This window comes from Hyperolius riggenbachi, chromosome 8 (assembly GCF_040937935.1).
Source record: "Hyperolius riggenbachi isolate aHypRig1 chromosome 8, aHypRig1.pri, whole genome shotgun sequence".
In the NCBI taxonomy this organism is placed as follows: Eukaryota; Metazoa; Chordata; class Amphibia; order Anura; family Hyperoliidae; genus Hyperolius; species Hyperolius riggenbachi.
Window position 1 is genome coordinate 110,332,854 of NC_090653.1, and position 14,495 is coordinate 110,347,348.

The 14,495-nt window shown below is 40.3% G+C and overlaps 1 protein-coding gene across 8 annotated transcripts in view; it reads right to left on the minus strand.

The window, feature by feature from the left end:
- Positions 1-14,495, minus strand: part of ATP11C (ATPase phospholipid transporting 11C) — a 293,155-nt gene that overhangs the window by 152,270 nt on the left and 126,390 nt on the right. For all 8 annotated transcript variants that reach the window (XM_068251002.1, XM_068251001.1, XM_068251005.1 and 5 more), the window contains exon 6: positions 5,742-5,870. In XM_068251002.1, the coding sequence (XP_068107103.1) occupies positions 5,742-5,870 (129 nt within the window). The remainder of the gene's footprint in view (positions 1-5,741; positions 5,871-14,495) is intronic.

Consider the following 14,495-nt stretch of genomic DNA (forward strand, 5'->3'; position numbering starts at 1 on the left):
TTTGGAAATAAAGAATATCCAAGTTGGATTGTGAATTCAAAGCTACAAGAAAAAAAAATAAAAAAAAAATTGGGTAGCAATAACCATAAAGAAAAGTGACCCTTTTACTATATAAAAAAGCAATTTTTACATGAAAGGGAAAGCTCTTGATTTTAATAGAAAAACTGGGCCAACATGCCCTGACTTTAGCTAACTTTATGTGCCACATAAAGGGGGAGGTTAAATTCTTTAAATTACTTAAATTAAATTAATTAAAAAAAAGCTGATGAAAATGTTTTTTAAAATGAGGAAATGGTTGGATGTATGGAGGGTCTTCAATTTAAAAGATACAATATTACACTTTTTACTCAGCAGTGTATAATACATATTCCAAACTGGATTATTTTTGATACCCCAAGATAAATTGAATGAAATTAAAGACATAAAGATATCAACTTTTACATACATATTAGCAGATGGGAACCTTGTACAAGACATTAAAGATGAAATTAAATACTTTCATGAAAATAATAAAGGGGCGGACAGGTCAGATACATTTTTATGGGATGCAATGAAATGTGTATTGAGAGGCATTAATTATTAAACATTGTATAAGAAAACACAAAATTGAGAAAGCAAAGCTAAATACGCTACTAGAAGAGATGGTTCTCTTCCAAAAGATAGAGCCAACAACTATACATTTATATCTATTAAACAAAATGAAGGAGGAGATTAATGATAAGTTAAATAGTAAATGTAGAAAGATCTACAACAAAATACAAACGGATTACAAAGTAAGATCAAATAAATCTGGGAAAGTATTTTGCTAGTTTATTACAGAAGGAGAGGGCCTCAAAATTAATTGAATGTACTAACAATAGCAAAGGAAAACCAGAATTCTGAATTGAAAAATTAAGGAAATTTTCACAGACTTTTATCAAAAATGATACAACATGTCAAAGCCCAGAGATGATTGTGAGATTTGAATGAGGTTCCAGGTTTACAGAGAACCAGAGACGAAATAAAGAAAAGATTTCATACATACCTGGGGCTTCCTCCAGCCCCATACACACGGATCGCTCCCACGCCGCTGTCCTCCGGTGCCTGCAACTACGAGAACCGGATCCCAGCTCTTCCGTCAGTCAGAGCCAGTCTAGCATAGGAGAAGTGCGCTCTTTGCGTATCTCTCTAGCAGCCGCTAGAGAGATACGTAGAGGGCGCACTTCGCCTGCGTAGCCTGGCTCCGATGATGTCTGTGACTGTAGCCGGTTCTCGTAGTTGCAGGCAGCGGAGGACGGTGGCGTGGGAGCGATACGTGCGTATGGGGCTGGAGGAAGCCCCAGGTATGTATAAAATCTTTTCTTTATTTTGTCTCTGGCTCCCTTTAAACACTAAGGGTAGAGAGTCTTTACAGTTACCCATTACAAAGGAAGAATTTATAGAGGCAGTTAAAGAGGAACTCCAGTGAAAATAATGTAATTAAAAAGTGCTTCATTTTTACAATAAATTATGTAAAAATGATTTAGTCAGTGTTTGCCCATCTTTCCTCTCCCTGATCTGCATTTTGACATTTACCATATGGTGACATTTTTACTGCTGGCAGGTGATGTCAGTGGAAGGAGATGCTGCTTGTTTTTTTGGGCAGTTTGACCCAGCTGTAAACAGCTGTTATTTCCCACAATGCAATGAGGTTCACATACAGGAAATGGTCAGGACCATGGTCCGGATATCACACTGTGAGGGCTGGAACCCACTAGAGCGATTTTTTGAGCATTTAGGGAGCGCTTTAAATCGCTAGCGCTTTCCTTAAACGCTCTGCCAATGTAAATAAATGTAACAAATTCCAAAGTACCGATTGCGATTAGCAAAATCGCAATCGCAGGACATGCAGCATTTTGGGAGCGTTTGCGCTTCAATGTAATGTATTGAAGCGCTGGCAAATAACTCATGAATCGCTACACATAGCGATTTGAGTGCGATTGCAAGCTGTAATAAAATTCTGATACATTGAAAGGACCAATCAGAATTAAAATCGCAAATCGCTACACAATCGCTGGCAAAAAGCTTACACTTTTTAAAATCTCCCCCAAAAGTGCTGGAAAACGCTCATGAAATCGCTTACAAAACTCTGAATAAAAACGATAGCGATTGTGATAGAGTTTTGAAATTTGTAGTGGGTTCCAGGCCTGAGAGGTGTTTCACCACAATATCAGCCATACAGAGCCCTCTGATGATCAGTTTGTGAAAAGGAAAAGATTTCTCATGGGAAAAGTGGTATAAGCCATTGATTGGGATGATGTTCAATTCTTGGTCACGGTTTCTCTTTAACCTATTTTGGTTTCTGGACGTAGAAACTACGTCCAGAAACCATGTGCGCTACCGCGCGCCCCCGCGGGCGATCGCGCGCGTGCACGCGCACTCCCGGCCGCGGATTCGGTAGTCAGGGAATCAATGTATCGGACTATGAAGTCCGATCACTGATTCCTCTCCCCCACTGAAAAAGCGACAGCTTCTCTCGGAAGCTGCGCCTTTTCTGGCCAGTCACTTCCTGATGCGCCACTCTAAGCGTATGTTACGCTTAGAGTGACGTCATGTAAACAAACTCATGGCCGCCATCTTGTGGCCAAAAAGTAATACTACACCTGAAAATAGAAATGAATTAAAATCAACACACATTTACATTATAAATCTATTGTTTACCCCCCACCCTCCCAAAACTACCCAAATAAAATGTTTACTATAAATAAAAAAAACCATTACAATAAAAAAAAAAAACATGTAAATATTTACCTAAGGGTCTAAACTTTTTAAATATCAATGTAAAGATGAAATATTTCTATATTTTTTTTATTTTAAACTTGTTAATAGTGATGGATGCAAAATGGAAAAAATGCACCTTTATTTCCAAATAAAATATTGTCGCCATACATTGTGATAGGGACATAATTTTAACGGTGTAATAACCGGGACATATGGGCATATACAATACGTGAGTTTTAATTATGGAGGCATGTATTATTTTAAAACTATAATGGCTGAAAACTGAGAAATAATGAATTTTTCCATTTTTTTCTTATTCTTCCTGTTAAAATGCGTTTACAGTAAAGTGGCTCTTAGCAAAATGTACCCCCCAAAGAAAGCCTAATTGGTGGCGGAAAAAACAAGATATAGATCAGTTCATTGTGATAAGTAGTGATAAAGTTATAGGCTAATGAATGGGAGGTGAACATTTCTCTCGTGAAAACCACGGAACCTGAATGGGTTAAGGAATTAAGAAGAAGAAGAAAAAAAAAAAAAGTTCATGGCCTAAAGGACTTATGAGTGAATTTTATAAAATATTTATGAATGCACTTGCCAAGCCTTTTTGTGTAATGGTGAATAAAAATGGAAAAGTTTAGGTTTTCACAAATTTAATAAATAAAGCCATAATAACATTGATTCCAAAAACAGGCAAAGATCCAAATTAATTGTGTAAATTATAGGCCAATATCTCTTTTCAATTGTGACGTAAAATTGTATGCAAAGATCCTATCCATTCATCTAGAGGTGCACATGGAAAGTCTGTTAGGCCCTCTACAGAATGGTTTTAGGAGTGGTAGACAAATGGGGAATAACTTCATGGTGGTGAACTATTTTATAACAACATGTAAGCAAAAATGAATAAAGGCTATTTTAATATCTCTGGATGCAGAAAAGGCCTTTGATCGGCTAACGAGGGAATTTCTTTTTGCAGCCTTAACGTTTGAGCTGGGTGACTATTTTATAAATATAACTGAAAACCTCTACGTAAACCAATCAGCCAGTGTCAACATTAATGGACATTTAAGCTAGTGGATTTAAAGTTAGTAACGGTTTATGCCAAGGATGCCCTCAGTCCGCTTCACTGCTTAGCAATATAAGTATACAAGACTTTAAAATAAATGGCTTAACATCTAAAGATCCAGAGACCAAGTTAATGGTGTATGCTGATGATATAATATTGCCATTGATAGATTTAGAGTCAATCAAAAAAAGATGTCAGCAATATTTCAGAAATTCTCACCCTGCTCAAATTAAAAAAAATAAAAATGAAGGAAAATCCTATATCCTCAATTTTGGTTGTAAAAAGGAGATATTGAAGATGGCTAACTCAGTTATAAAGTACAAGGATGCCCAGAAGAGCATAGATTATTTGGGTACAAAAAATATGTAGAGTCTGCTCCACTCATCGAAAACTTCAATCACACTCAGCGATTTTTCAAAAATGCTCATGACTTGGGATAGGCCCTGTTTTAACAGTATCGGACATATAGCCATTATTAAAATGGATTTTACCCAAAGCTCTATTCTTAATACAAAACATTCCTATAGAAATCCCGCATACATGGTTAGCCACTATTAATTATTTCAAAATTCTATCTGGACAGGTAAACCTGCAAGAATTTGGTAGAACATTATCAGCCATGAAGAAGGATCAGCTGCACCAGACATCTTCAAGTATTATGTGGTGGCAAATCTGTACTGGAATGGCGCCAATCAATAATAAAACAAAAATGGACTCACATAGAGCAAAATATGACCGAAATTTAAAAAAAATATTCACTCAGAACCAACAAGTGGTAGCCGGGATGATAAAAGAGTGTGTACATTCCTTCATAAAACCTTCCCTAAAAGCTATTCTTTATGTAATGAACAGGAGTAAAAAAAAATCATTCGAAAAAGCTGGGCTTAATAGGATTCAAAGAAATCAGTTATAAATAGCACTAAGGAAAACATGCGGACATTATTTTCTCTTTCTTTCTTTTTCTCTCTATTTTTCCTCTGCAATCTGGACTCCTATAGGGTCATATTTAGTTTGCACTAAAGCCCTGTACACATGCCTAAAGCAGCTCATAACAACCGCCTAAGCGGATAGGAATGTGTACAGCAGGCCCCTCCCCCCAAGCGATCCGCACAGCAGATCAACTCACCCTCGCGATGCCTGATCGCAATGTCTGCGACAATCTCCCACCCGCCTCGAGATGTCACGCATGCACGCTGACATAAGTCTGTACAGGTCGGCCGGTGATGTCGCCCTGAGGGATCGAGTCCCGATTTGATGATTTAAGCCTTTCGCGGTCATGTGCTTCTGCAAACTTTTGCCTTGATAAGCAAGCAATGTCTTAATAAACAGGTAGTCCCCAACTTACAAATGACCCTACACCGGGGCTGAAAATTTGAAGTTTGATTCTGACTGAACAAATCAAACATTTTTTTTTTCAAAAACACCTTGTAGTTTTTGAGGGAAAAAAATGTGAATTCTGGGTCACCATGAGCTATCTAGGTATTCCGTAGAGATTACTTTCGAACCCTTTTATGACTGTTACAGACAAGTCCCTTTCTTTCTCAGACCTTCAAAAATGTCTTTAGAAGAAACCGTGTGTGCTGCATATTAAGACTTTATAGGTAACTTCCCGGAATCAATGTGGCTGGGAAGAGGAGTTGCAACCAGGTCAATTTTACCTTTTATCGCTGAAATTTGGACCAATGGGCAACTAAGGGATATACATTACATAAGTAAGATGTATATATGTGAACTTTTTACCTTAACAAACCAAAAAAAGAACAAAACAAAAACTGTATTGTGCTAAAGTGTGTGTGTTGCATCACACCAAATCTGCCTGGAGATCCAAAGCTATTAAATATTGTAAACAAGCAAAAACAAAGGAAGGAGGAAAGCACAACACTAATGTGGCACTGACACAAAATGCTTATAATTTATAATGACAAGTGTTGGGAAATACCTTGAAGTTAGATTCTCCATCGAGACTGGCTGTAGTAACAGTGCAGGAACCATCAGGAAAGCTGGAGGACAGCAGGATTAGGTCACAAGGGAACGTCTCATCGTCTCTCACTTCTACTATGTCACCAACCTTTAACATACAATCACAATAAGGGAGTTTATACCTAGAAACTGAAACAAGCTATACAAAAATGATTCTTATTTTTTTTGTTCATGCAATTCAGGTTGGCGAGGACTTTGTTACAAATATAAATAGAACAGAAAATCAGTTTTTCACTTTAGAAAATAAAACACTGTCCACCTACTAGGCTTGCCAGATTTCTTTAGTTAAAAGAAAGATTCAAGGAGAAAAAAAAAAAAAAAAGGATCTGCCAGTACTTACCTGGGGCTTCCTCCAGCCCCTGGCAGCTGATCTGTCCCTCACCGCAGCTCCGGTGTCCCCTCAGTTGCAGATGCCGACCTCGCCAGGTGGGCACCTTCTGTACCTGCGCATCGCTTGCAGTCGCACTCCCGTGGAAGGAAGTGCCCGGCTAAGGCACAATAGTGCGCTGCGCCTGCGTAGAACGCTCCAGGTCATGTGATCGTGAGTGGCACGGCCGATGTTAGCATTTGCAATGGACGGGACACATTAGAGCTGCGGCGAAGGACAGCTTGGCTGCCAGGGGCTGGAGGAAGCACTATGTAAGAAGATCTCTCTCCCCCTGCCCGGACCTGTCCTTTAAAAAGTCAAGTACTAACTGGGTAAATAGGATCATTTTTTGTGGCATTAAGCAAATGTATACAATCACTCCAAAGCCAGCTTTTAAGGAGCAATCTAACACACACCTGTGTTTCAGTTACTCCAGACTCTGGTGGGCTGAATCATGCAACATCTAATGCCTGGTACACACAATGCAATTTCCCATCAGATTGACAGTCAAATCGATAACTTTCGATTTCCAATCACTTCTATACAAAATCAATCAGCAAAATGATCAGAAATCAGATCAAACTTGTCAAATTATCTTTTCGACCATTAATCTGACGGGATTGCATCAGGTGTACCAGACATTAACCTTGAATCCACAAACTAAACATTTCTAGGTGTTTTTTTTTTTGTCATAAGCTAAACTGAATAAAAACTGAGGTAGGAAGGCAAACTGAATAGCATAAATGCCATGACAAGAGGCTAATGTTGCAGATTCACATGGCCCAGATTTTAAAAGTGATCATGAAAAATGCATGCTATGTGTGCATTGATAATTGGCTGACTCGGACAGTCCATTTAATGATCATTTATTTTTTGTACTTCCTGTCGTTCTTAAAGGAATACGATCGATTCACATATTTTTTTTTCAATTGACACAGGAATTGTTTGGGAAGTGCTGCTAAGTACTGGTGTATACATTTTAGTAGCAACTTCATTGTTTACTGTTAGCAAAATACTTTCAATCTTTACTGACGCCAAAACTGACGGCTGACTGAGTCATGAGGAGAGGGGAAATTCCCCTCACACTTGATCAGTGTAGCTCTGTGTGTGACAGAGAAGAGAGCTCCTAACAGCTGCAGCTCCTGTGTTTCTAACTGAAGTGTCAGAAGAGAGCAGAGGAAATGTAACTAATTCTCACAGCTTTCCATACTGTTTTTGCTTTCAGAGTTTGATATGTTTGATATTTGCTTTCTGTAGTCTGATATGCAACTCTGGCTGTGCATTGAAGCAGACACCCCTTCTGCAATTGATTTGCCCCAATATAGCTAAATTCTACCCCCAATAAATTACAGTTTTTGCCTCTGATATTTAACATGAAAAGTAGGAAAATGTTTACACAGCTACTTAGACATTATTTGCACACTGTCATTTTAGAACACTTGGGTATCGATAGTATTCCTTTAAGGTGGTCATACATTTCTCAATCTGCCACCAGATCAACGAGGTAGATCCCTCTCTGATGGAATCTGTTCATAGAGAGATCTCTTGCCTCTCCACATACTGCTGACAGATTTCCAATGAGTTTCAGTGTGAAATCTGTTGGATATCATCCTAGCACTGCCTACTACACCTGCCTTGGCACCCCTCCCACCACGTAATGTTCTCCGGCCCCACCGGGCCCTTGGTGAGTGTTCCAGACTCAGAGTCAATTGGTCGATGGGAAATATTACGTGGTTAGCACCGCACACCCTAACGAGCCGATTTACCAACATGCCCAATAGTTTCAACTGATTTTGGCAAGAAGTGGATCAAAACGATTGATCGTGTGGCCATGTTGTGGCAGATTCAATCATTATGATCAAATTGGCCGGAAAACGATGCTGAAAATAGAGTTTTGTATGGGCACCCTTAACAGACATGCAAATGTAATATTCTGTTTATTCCCTCTAGCCATGCATATGCAGTTATCTTCCTTACTGTCTACTGATTTATCATTATCGAAGGAAGGACTACTCTCTTGGGGATGACATACCTACAAGCACAAACCTTTCTTCTGAATATTAATGTCCATTGTAAAAAAAAAAAAAATAGTGCAATTTTTGGGGTTTTATTTGATCTGTCTTTTTGTCAAAAAGATTAAACCAGACAACAAAAAGGCATGCATCAGTGCAGATCTCTTTGAAATGCATTAAAATGAATGTCAAAACACATGAATGTCAGTGAGTTTTTGTGCATTTTATTGCACGTTTCCATGCATGTACACACATGCCTATGAGATTTACTGCCAAACCACTGCGGAGTGCTGTAGAGGAAAAGGAAACCAGCTGATTCATGGGCTTATCTGCATGATCCCTAAGATGAAAAGCACACAGCATGTATTTCTATGAGTTTTAATCACTCCCAATGAGTTGAAATGCACTGTTCAGCAACTCACTGATGGACTTTCATGTTACCATGTCTAAAGTAAACCAGAGCTGAAAAAAAAAAAAAAAAATCTAAAGAATTGATACTTACCCGCGGCTTCCTCCAACCCCATAAGCACGTGTGAGTCCGTCACGGTCCTCCTGCGAGGGACTTCTGCGCATGCTGAACGTCATGTGCAGAAGACCTCGACTGACGCAACTGAGCCAGTTACTAGGGCTGATTGCGGCTGAACGTCAGACCATGGGAGGACGGCGAGGGACTCACACGTGCTTATGATGCTGGAGGAAGCTGCGGGTAAGTATCGATTCTTTAGATTTGTTCAGCTCTGGTACACTTTAATGCACGCTTAGTGCAGTGCACCAAAACTTGGAGCCTGAGCCCACTAACGCAGTTGTGTCCACTTCTGCCCGCTTTTCAGCATCCTGTAACATTGATGTGTGACTGAAAAGAGGACACAACTGCATCAGTGTGCTCAGGCCCTAGCTGCATCTCACATGAGGCTTGATTCACAAAAGCGTGATAACTGATAGCATGGCAGTTATCATGCGACCTGCCACGCGTAATGGATTACGATCGCGTGATAAACGAAGGCTTGCGTACGTTCACACGCAAATGCGCACATGGTCGCGCGCAAACCTTCATTTACACGCGAACGTAATCCTTTGCACCTTCGTGTGCGGCAGATCGCGTGATAACTGCCGTGCTATCAGTTATCACGCTTTTGTGAATCAACCCCTTAGCACTAAGGACATTTTTCAAAGATTCTGTCATAACCACTGTGTTTATATTTAAAGGGAACCTTAACACTATAAAAAAAAAATTGTTTCACTTACCTGGGGCATCTACCAGCCCCCTGCAGCCATCCTGTGCCCTCGCAGCCACTCATGGCTCCTCCTGTTCAGTTAAAGGTTCCTTTTAACTGAAATGAATATAACTCCATTGTGTATGGACATGAAAATCACTGTTCTGGAGGTGGGGCAGAGGTAGCTTTCTTTCCGTTAAATATTTTAGTTTATTATCACATGGGGAGAACACAAAATAAATTAATAAAAAAAAAAAAAGAATTCATTTCAATGTGTCCCAGAGAATTTATAAATTGCTTTTATTGATCAAATACAACGCACAAATAATGTGTTATTACGTATGTTCTATTTCCTCACTGGTAATATTTCACTGACAGACACATCATAAATTCTTTTGTCAATTTAAAGGTTTCACTTTGCACGTTATTTTAATGACGGATTTCTTATTTTAAGTACCCATGAGGTATTGCATTCTTTTTTTAAGGATTCATGTGGTATTGCTTCATTGCTGCAGAGCATGAAAAATAAAAGCCGAACTGCAATAAAAACAGCATTTGTCATAAACGCTTGAAACCTTGTGGAAAAAAAAAAAAAAGTTTATAAAACCTCCCCACTGCTAGTCTGCTATCAGTTACTACACAATAATTATGTGGATTTGTATACAATGACATGAATTAGGTTAGAAAAATCTTTTCGTTAAAGGGTACATAAAGTAGAGCAAAAAAGAAAAAAAAAAAGATTAGATACCTCAGTAGAGGAAAGCCTTTTGGATAGTTCAGAGGCTTCCCCAATCTTTTTACACCCCTCCATTCCTGCGCTGGGACTTTAACATCAAAAATTGCTTATTGGCATGTACAAGCGTGGCCGCACTGTGCAGGTGCAAAGTATGGCCCACACCTGTACAGTAGGACGGAGCTGCTTGTCCATGGATTTTTTTCTCTCTGTGTTACTGCATAGGTGTGAACCCCACTAGAGCTTGCACAGGGTGACCGCATTCGTATATGGAGGGAAGAGCCACTGACAAGAAGCAGAGGATCCTGGTCCGCAGTGGAGGGATAGTGGAGACTTCCCTCTACCAATGTAAGCATCTGGTGTTTTTTTTCCTCAGTTCAAATTTGCGTAGATTTTTGTATTCTGCCGAGTGGGTAAATTATCCTGAGTCAGGCAAAAACCGGCACTGGAAATGTGTTCACCGACGTAGGCCGTAATATGATTTACGGCTATAAAGGCACCCGGTTGGTAATTTGGGCACAGTCAAGAGACGGAGCCCAAATTATGATAAAACAGCTTAATTCGGCTGCCAGCAATAGCTGGAAGCGGAATACATTTTCCCCAGTGTCAATGGCGGCCTGGAGAGGGAATAGTAATTGATTTATCCTGCTCCCAAATTTCCTGGCGCTTGATTACATGTACACAACTATCCTCCTTTGCCCTGCTCTCAGTTTCTTGCTCTCTCGTCTTCACAATAAAAGTTTAACAATGACAGATAAAGGACAAGCTTAGACCTTATCACATAACATCTGTTACTGATCTTGAAGAATTTAATTGGCAATTTAAGATTTCATTGTTAAATTAAGCGCAAGCTTATTTTAATATGCACAGCTTTTGCTGCTGGTGAAATAAGAATAAACAGCTTAGTGAAAAAAATATTGAGAAATAAAAAAGACCTATGCAAATAAGTAACTATGTTGGGAAATGATTAGAACACCAGTAAAGAGGCTTTATGAACTGACCCGATTACTGGCAATTGGTATCTCAAAATCCAGGATGAGCAAAAGACGTACATCATGCATATTTAATGGATTCAGGCTTATTACTTGGTCTCAAGACATGTTTATAGCAGTTTTTCTTAAAGGGCATCTATACTCACCCTACTCATTTATCTTGTGAGTAAGTAAAAATGTTATTTCTAGGTAAGCAAAGCAGCATCCTTTTCTTATAAAGCCATGTTTTCTCCTGTGCCCCCCCCCCCCTTCCCCAGAGAATCCCATGGTAGCTGTCTAGCAGTAGTTTTGGTAGCTCCCCCACCCATTATGGGGTGGCCACCATGGCTTACCTACAGCCAAACAGTGTGCACTGTTCTATGGTCAGAGGAGGAGGGATGACGATTGGCGAAGGAGTGAGAGGTGTCAGGAGAAAAGGGCACAATGCAATTGTTAGTCAAGTAGCCACTGTGGGGCAACTGTGCAATTTAGATTGTGGGCTGAGATGGCCCAATCTGGTTATTTTGGCTGGGGATTTTCTAGTGTATGTACAAAGCTTAAGGGTGCCCAGATGAAACCTTACTAATCACTTTAAAGAGACTCTGTAACAACATTTTCAGCCTTTCTTCTATCCTATAAGTTCCTATACCTGTTCTAATGTGGCCTGTCTTACTGCAGCCTTTCCTAGTTGCACAGTGGCTGTATTATCTCTGTTATATAATCTAATCTTCTCTCCTTTGTCAGCTGTGTCGGCTCAGGCTGGAATGTGCTGCTCTGCTTGTGATAGGAAGAAGCTATACACACCCTCTCCATGCCCCCTCCAGACTCTGTAGGAGTCACAGACTGAGCTTCTCTCAGCCTATCACATGCTGGTTAGCAGCCATGTCTTTTGTTTGTAAACACTGCCTAAAACTGGCAATTACAAGCCAGGATTGCAGCAGGGAGTGGCAGAAAAAGCATAGAGGGCCCCAGGAGAACATAATGAATAGAATGGTATGCTTTTTATTGTAAGAATTTTAGAGTACAGATTCTCTTTAAAGCCTTGCATATATAACTAGATTAACTTGGCCATGGCAGCCAACTAAGAAAGGCTTCAAAGAGGAATGTAATTTTTGTATGGGAGCCCGCACCTGACATTGCCTAAAGATCCGGCCTACAACAACTTCAGTGATATCCAATGCCTGAGTGTACTGTTCTACTCGCCTCACCTGCCGGACACTGCTTTGTGGTAATGCCGCAGGTTGCACAAGCTTAGCAATTTTTGGGGGGCCACAAGAGGTCCCCTTCTTCAGAAAAGTACGTACTTTTAGTGTGCACTTTTCTGAAGGAGGAGACCCCTTGTGGTCCGAAACAATTGTTAAGCTTGTGCTTACTAATGCAATAAACAAAGAAACTGCATTTGAATGAAGGTGTGCGGACTGAACTTTATCCAATACTGTTGATGTTGGGGTGATGTGGCCAAGCACCCAGGTTCCGCACCCAACTCCCGGGCAAGGTATGCCACTCCAGGACTTTGGGTTTGCTCTTCATAGCAACAGACATGTTGCTCCCAGCAAAAAATAAATAAACCCTTCGCACACTCGCATGCAATATTCAAACAAATGTATTCACAGACTCACTCATCCAGGCACCACGGTTATCTCTACAGCCAAGTTAAAAGCCGGGGTCTTCGTTCAAAAAGGAATGCATTCTCTTGCTTAGTCACCTACACTGCGCAGAGGTACCCAGGTAATCGTAGGGATAACAATGGTGCCTGGATGAGTGAATCTGTGAATGCATTAGTTTGAATATTTGCATGCGAGTGTGCAAAGAGTTAATTTGTTGTTTTGGGGTTTTATGCTATTTTTCTGGTTACACCCACCTTAGCACCTCCCTTTCCTTAATAACTTATTTAAATGTCCTAACTAGAGGGGATGTGCCTGGATATATATGGGTTTTTCTTTTCATGTTGCTGCTAGCCCCTGGGCTTATGATGCGTTAGCACTGAAGCTGGCCCCAAACTGTCACTTAAGGGATAGAATTCCAATCAAAGCCGGCAAAAGTCCCTGTGCATAGGATTGTTCTGTCCTTTTATACGAGCTTATCAAAATTGTGGGGGGGGGGGACCAAATAAATAGTATGTGAAAGATATGAATTTTTTACCTGTTCCACTACAAACGTTATAGTTTATGCCTAGCATTAGAAAAAAGCTGGCCCTCAACTATTAGGCCACAGGCATGGAGGAAGTGATGCTATGGGAATGCAAATCCCATCATAGCACACATTTAGGGCTAAAGACAACCCCCTTGGGCTAAACAAATTCAACGATAGATTCTTCAATACCATAATGGTGACTTACTACTTAAATGCCTGTTTTTCCAAAGCATTTCTTGATGCTACAGTTTTATTATGAATTGGCAATCAAAATGATTTAAGCTGTAGCCTGTCCATGCCAACACAATTGGCAAACTTGTCTGTATATGTTGCCATAATAGGATATCTGACTTCTGCAGAGAACCATCCATCTACAACAAAATGAAATATCAATTTTGGAAGAACTTCCTCCATAAGCAAACTGGGAAACAAAATAATAGGAGCTGCATAGAAAACATGCGAGAAAGGAATTTTTTATTTAAACATATTAAAAAGTGTACCTGAAAGGAAAAAAAATGCCCCTTGAAGGTACTTACCTAAGGAGGGTGAAGCCTCTGGATGATAAAGAGGCTTCCCCGTCCTCACCAGAGGAGATCCAGTGCTGGGATCTCTGATGATCCGCTGGTTGGGAGCCTCGCGCAAACGCAGTATCCCTACGGGGTCCGGCAGACATGGAGCCCAAATGGGTCGCCCTACTGGCAACATGAGCTGACTGCGCAAGTAGAGCAGACCTGATTGCGCCCAGCTATTGCCCTTTGGAGCCTGAGCTGAGAGCCACTAGTGCACAAGCACAGGCGTGTGCAAATATTATAGCTCTGCAGTGCTCGAGGGACTTGATGCTGGATCTGGCTGGCTGAGGAGGACGAGGGAAGCATCATTAGGATCCAGAGGCTTTTTACTGCCAAGGTAAGTACCCCCACCCCGGGGCAGTTTTTTCCCTACAGATTTATATAAAGTCTATGAAGCAGATTTGTCACTTTTTTTGTAATAATCAGGATTTGGTTGTAAGTATGCAGCTCTGCATACGTAACCCACTGCAACAAATCGCTTATCTTATCAGTAATCTGAGATTAAATCAGTTACTATGGATCACTGGACACATCAGCACTTGTCTGTGCCAGGAAAAAGGTTGTATATATCATAACCCAGAGGTCACGGCAGTTTCTTGAAGGCTCACACACTGGGAAGCAACTAATGACAAGGAACAAATGACACTGTCATACTTTGTTATGAGTGAAACTTGCTGTAAAGGTCATTAGAGGTTAGCTGTAACTATACAGTTA